Source organism: Chiloscyllium plagiosum, unplaced genomic scaffold (genome assembly GCF_004010195.1).
Source record: "Chiloscyllium plagiosum isolate BGI_BamShark_2017 unplaced genomic scaffold, ASM401019v2 scaf_5568, whole genome shotgun sequence".
Lineage (NCBI taxonomy): Eukaryota > Metazoa > Chordata > Chondrichthyes > Orectolobiformes > Hemiscylliidae > Chiloscyllium > Chiloscyllium plagiosum.
In genome coordinates, this window is record NW_025214318.1 from 2,823 (window position 1) to 9,328 (window position 6,506).

At 45.2% G+C, this 6,506-nt stretch overlaps 1 gene segment (V, D, J or C); it reads left to right on the plus strand.

Annotated features, from left to right (window-relative positions):
- Positions 1–4,905: 4,905 nt before the first annotated feature.
- LOC122547864 overlaps positions 4,906–6,506 on the plus strand; it is a 3,824-nt gene continuing 2,223 nt past the window's right edge. The window contains 1 exon segment of the C gene segment in view: positions 4,906–5,140. Within this exon segment, the coding sequence occupies positions 4,921–5,140 (220 nt within the window).

Genomic DNA, 6,506 nt, shown 5'->3' on the forward strand with positions numbered 1-6,506 from the left:
GGAGATCAGAGCTGAAAATGTGTTGCTGGAAAAGCGCAGCAGGTCAGGCAGCATCCAAGGAGCAGGAGAATCGACGTTTCGGCATGAGCCCTTTTTCCTGAAGGGGTCATGCCCGAAACGTCGATTCTCCTGCTCCTTGGATGCTGTCTGACCTGCTGCGCTTTTCCAGCAACACATTTTCAGCAGTTGCTAAAATTGAGGGAAGCTTCATTACAATTATATGATTAAGACATAGCTGTTCATTCAGTGCAAACACAGTCAAATCACACACAAGGAAACCATGATTTGGAGGTGTTGGTGTTGGACTGGGGTGTACAAAGTTAAAAATCACACAACACCAGGTTATTTTCCAACAGGTTTAATTGGAAGCACACGAGCTTTCGGAGCGACGCTCCTTCATCAGGTGATAGTGGAGCGCCGCTCCGAAAGCTTGATTGCTTCCAATAAAAGCTGTTGGACTATAACCTGTTGTTGTGTGATTTTTAAAAAAGGAAACCATGTCACCTTGTGTAGACATACAAGTGCCTCAAATAATTTTCAATTCGTCCAGTGGTTGTTTGAATCTCTAGACAGGTGTGGAAGTATTAGACTTTTTATCTCGCCTTGAGAAACCAGTTGTCACCAGTCTATTTGAATTACTGAAGTTTGAGTGGCATTAGCACATTCACAGCGCTGTTAGGAAGTGAGTCTCATGGCTGTGATTGAGGAAGAGGAGACGGGCAGGGAAATAGTTGAGAGTCAAGTTGAAGTCTGATTTGGAGGAAAGCTTTACATGCAATGCGCGCCCTTAGCGTCAAGGATCACAATTTTGGAACATGCTGCCGAAGGGACATGTCCGCATGCAAAATGGAAGCTGAAGAAGGCATCTAGGCCTCTCTAGAAGGCTATTCCATTCATGGGACCATCATTAATCTTGCTGCTCTCCAGTCTTCCCAACACACCGATAACATTGAACCTGATTGTTTACTGTTCAATGAAAGAATGGTGAACCTTTGGAATTCTCCACCACAGAAATTCATAGATTCAAGACTCATAGATTCTTGAAAGCGTTGTCTCAAGTAGCTAGTGTGTTGAAGGTGTTTGGCACATTTACCTTCATTGGCCAGAGCACTGAGTACAGGAGTTAGGGCTTCATGTTGTAACTGTCCAAAACATTGGAATGAACTGCCAGAGGAAGTGGTAAATGCAGAGATAGGCCCAACGTTTAGAAGACATTCGAACAGCTATAGGAACTGGATATGTCTGGATGGATATGGGCCAAAGGCAGGCAGGTGGAATTAGTTTAATTTGGGAACTCTGGTCAGCATGGATGAGCTGGACTAAATGGACTGTTTCTGTGCTGTATGACTTATGACCCACTGACTTTATGGTGGAGTAGGCTCAAAGTTGGAAGGTGGTGAGCAAGTGAGGGGCTAGATTGGGCATGTGGGAGAGTTTGGGCTGGTAGGCTGTGAGGTGTTGGCTGGCTACATGCATGCGCGCCCTTGTCCTCAAGGATCACAATTTTGGAACATGCTGCCGAAGGGGCATGTCCGCATGCAAAATGGAAGCTGAAGAAGGCATCTCGGCCTCTCTAGAAGGCTATTCCATTCATGGGACCATCATTAATCTTGCTGCTCTCCAGTCTTCCCAACACACCGATAACATTGAACCTGATTGTTTACTGTTCAACGAAAGAATGGTGAACCTTTGGAATTCTCCACCACAGAAATTCATAGATTCAAGACTCATAGATTCTTGAAAGCGTTGTCTCAAGTAGCTAGTGTGTTGAAGGTGTTTGGCACATTTACCTTCATTGGTCAGAGCACTGAGTACAGGAGTTAGGGCTTCATGTTGTAACTGTCCAAAACATTGGAATGAACTGCCAGAGGAAGTGGTAAATGCAGAGATAGGCCCAACGTTTAGAAGACATTTGAACAGCTATAGAAACTGGATATGTCTGGATGGATATGGGCCAAAGGCAGGCAGGTGGAATTAGTTTAATTTGGGAACTCTGGTCAGCATGGATGAGCTGGACTAAATGGACTGTTTCTGTGCTGTACGACATATGACCCACTGACTTTATGGTGGAGTAGGCTCAAAGTTGGAAGGGGGTGAGCAAGTGAGGGGCTAGATTAGGCTTGTGGGAGAGTTTGGGCTGGTAGGCTGTGAGGTGTTGACTGGCTGCTGGGTAAGCTTGCATGCACTCTGTCTGGCAAGGTGGCATCAAGGTAAATGGTAATGGTCACAGGATAATTTGGTCGAATTGTGCTTGGTAGGTGAGGGGTAGTTTGAGCTGAAATGCAGGAGGTCTGTCTTTGCCAGGCTGGTTTATGGAGAGGTGGACAGGATGCCAGACTGGTTAGTGTAGAGGTGGGCAGAGTGCCAGGATGTTTCGGGGGTGGAAGGTCACTGCAATGAAGTGACAGGTGGACGTGTTGTCAAAATGCAAAGCTCGGAGTCTGGCAAAATGGTAGGTTGTAAAGCACAGATGCGAAAGGAGCTTGGATGCAATGTGCACAGGTTGACTTGGGTAAGAGGAGAGGTCGGTGATCAAGGGTTGAGGTCATGTCTTGGGTAGTGGGCTTTTGTCAGACGTTGTGAAAATGATGGTGCCAGGTCCAGTCATGGCCAGATTCACCATGGGCAGGTGCAGGGTGGCAGGAGTGTAAATGACTGAAAGGAATTGAGATCATATGTCCATCTGGAATATAGAACATAGAACATTACAGTGCAGGACAGGCTCTTCAGCCCTCGATGTTGCGCTGACCTGTGGAACCAATCTGAAGCCTATCTATCCTACACTATTCCATTTTCATCCATATGTTTATCCAATGACCTTTTAAATGCCCTTAAAGTTGGCGAGTGTACTATTGTTGCAGGCAGTGCGTTCCATGGCCCTACTACTCTCTGAGTAAAGAAACAACCTCTGACACCTGTCATCTATGTCCTCTCCTGCTCGCCATCACTATTTAAGGAACAAGACTTTCACTGTCCACCCTCTGTTTATCTTTTATGTCTCAATTAAGTCACCACTCAACCTTCTTCTCTCAAAGAAAAACAGTCTCAAGACCCTCATCCTTTCCTCATTAAACCTTCCCGCCTTACCAAACTACATCCTGGTAAACCTCCTCTGAACTCTTCCAAAGCTTCCACATTCTTTCTATAATGTGGTGGCCCGAACAGTACACAATACTCCCAAGTGCGGCCACACCAGAGTTTTGTACAGCTGCAGCCTAACCTCGTGGTTCTGAAACTCAGTCCCTCTCTCGATGAAAGCCAACACAAAGTGTGCCTACTTAACAACTCTATCAAACTGGCTGGCAACTTTTAGGGATCTATGTACATGGACACCGAGATCTCTCTGCTCAGCTACACTACCAATATGGATTGTCTTGGATGTGTTTCGTGTGATAGGGGTTGTGCGTTCTGGGCATGAATAGGTGTATAGCATGGTAGGGTTTGTCAATGAGAGTGGAAATTTAGATCTAGACAGAGTAAGTGCAGTGGTTAGTCTGACAGATGAGGTTTGGTGGTGAACTGCGTGTCAGTTTGATAGTTATTAAAGTTAAAGATCACTTGTTCATTTCTCAAATCATATTTACATAAATACTCAGCTGTAACACTCCAAAGTCCCTGAACCTTAATGGTCCTCCATTTTTCAGAGGCCTCCAGAATTCAGATAATTGTAAATTAGATGTTTCAACTTCCAGCCAATTGGCATAAGTTCAGCCGTGACAGCCATCCTCCTCGTCCCAATGCTCAGCTCCTGCCTGTGCTGCTGCTGCAGTGGCCTTCCTCCCAGAGAGAACATTCTGCCTTGCAGGCTCACTGGACCTGATTTCCAAGTATGGGGACGGCAAACAAGAGGGGACAGAAGTTTAAAGTGAGGGGAGATAGATATAAGACAGATGTCAGAGGTAATGTCTTTACTCAGAGAGTAGTAAGGGTATGGAATGCTTTGCCTGCAACGGTAGTAGATTCGCCAAGTTTAAGTACATTTAAGTCGTCATTGGACAGGCATTGGACATGGAATGGTGTAGGTGGGATGGGCTTCAGATTAATATGACAGGGAAGCGCAACATCGAGGGCCGAAGGGCCTGTACTGCACTGTAATGTTCTATGTTCTATGATTCACTCTGATTTCTCTCCGGGGGTACTGACAGCTGTTGGGTATTTCCAAGAGCACGGTACCTAATGGGGCAGCACGCTGGTTCCATGGTTAACGCTGCTGCCTCACAGCGCTAGGGACTCGGGTTCCATTCCAGCCTCGGGTGACTGTCTGTGTGGAGTTGGCACTTACTCCCCCTGTCTGTGTGCGTTTCCTCCCACAGTCCAAAGATGTGCAAGCTGGAGGAATTGCAAATGTTGTGTTCAGTGATTGGGAGGTTAGGTGCATTAGTCAGGGTTACCTGTAGCATAATAGGGTAGGGGAATGGGTCTGGATGCGTTACTTTTCAGAGGGTGGGTGTGGACTTGTTGGGCCAAATGGCCTGTTTGCACACACTGTCGAATTTCGATGAATCTGCATTTCATTGGTTTGTATTTGTGAAACTTCTCTGCTCTTCACAGCAATCCAGTGAAAGTGTCGGTGAGATCTTCAAACAGTTACTGGGATGGGATCAGGATGTTCTTCTTCCTAAATTATATGGCAATGGACAAGGTCGAGGGCATGTTTCTAAAGAGAGAACCAATGATCATGATCAGCAACTGGTAGGAAACAAAAATAATCCCCAGTTATGCTGTAGACTCAGCGGGAGCATACTGGCAAACGTTTACAGCTGAGGATACATTTGAGTAACTGATGAGGTCAAATTAACAGAAATTAACATGCTCAATTGGTCATTATATTGTACAGACACCATCTCCCCCACGCTTTATGGCCTGGCCTCCTCCTGTCAGGAGCACAACACCGGTTCTGCGAGCTTTGGTTGTTTGGCGATGGACTATTCCCCTGACGTCCCCAAGGTAATCTGGAAGAAAGGAGGGGAGCTAATCACGACTGGATTGAAGATTTACCCATCAGTGAGAAACAAGAAGGGAACCTACACCCTGAGCAGCCAGGTAACCCTGCCAGAGTCAGCGGTAGGTTGCCCCAGCAAAATCTACTGTGAGGTTCAACACAGCGGGTCACACAAGAGCAAAGAAATGCCATGTCCAGGTATGTGTTGTGGGAACTGAGATAAACAGAGCATCTGGGATTAATATGAAGAAGACATTATTTATAACCGTTTTCACAGAATCACCTTGTACAACACAGGAAAAAGGCTCTTTGATCCATCCAGTTCACGCCTATCAATAACAGCCAGTCTCATGTGCCAGCACATGATCCATTGCCTTGTGTGGCTTGCCTTTGCAAGGATGCATCTCAATACTTCATACTTATTATGAGGGGCTCAGTCTCTACATGACTTATATGTGCTGAGCTCCAGGCTAACACCACCCTCTGTTTGATTTTGTTTTCCCCTGAGATCCACTTGGAACCTCCTGGCCTTACCTTCATCCTGTGCCCCTGAGGCATTAAGGGGAAAGGTTTCATCTAGTTTACCGTGTCTATGCCTAAAATAATTCTAGACATCAGGATAATCTTCTCCCTAATTCTCCTCTGCTCCAAGGAAAACCCCTGTCTATCTAATCTTGTTTCATAACTAAAACCCTCCAACCCAGGCAAGATCCTGGCAAATCTCATCAATACTGCCTTCTGTGTAATCACATTCCTCCGGTAACACGCACACAACTCTTCAATATGGCCTAACCAGTGTTCTATTAAGTTCCAGTATCATCTCCCTACTCTTCATTGTCAATATCTAGGCTAATAAAAGCAAATATCCTCCCACTTTCTTAGCCTCTTTATCCAGACGACACAGAATTATAGGGGATCGGTGGGTACATGCACCAAAGATCCTCAGGCCTTTCCAGGGTTCCACCATTGAAAGCGTCATACCTCACAGATTCTTCTGCCGAATTACATCACCTTACATTTATCCAGAATAATTTCCATTTGCAACTTCTCTTCACATACAAACAACCCTTTTATATCCTCCTGCAATCTAAAACCTTTATGCTCATGAGTTACCAACATGACAGTTTTCATTCCATCTGTGAATTCACTGGTTAATCCTCCTAAATTTGAGTCTCAATCATTGGTATGTAAGAGAAATAGCAAGGAAATCAACACCAATCGCTACAGAACACCAGGAGACATAGATTTCCAGTCACGCAGACACCCGATGACTACTATCCCCTGCTCCCATCACTCAGCCAGTTCTAGATCCAATCTGTCAAATTAACTCGGATCCCATTGGCTCTGATTATTGCTATCATCTGGACATCGAGTTATCTCTATGAAAACTACTATCAAATTGTTACACATTACTTCCTCTCAATAAAACCGTGCTGAAAATTGTTGATTTATCTTCCAAATGAAGACTAATTTCACTTCTCAATAGTTTCCTTACCACTGAGACTAGCTTGACAGATCTGTGTTTTCATTATTTATCCCTTCCTTCGTCCTGCATAACAGTGCA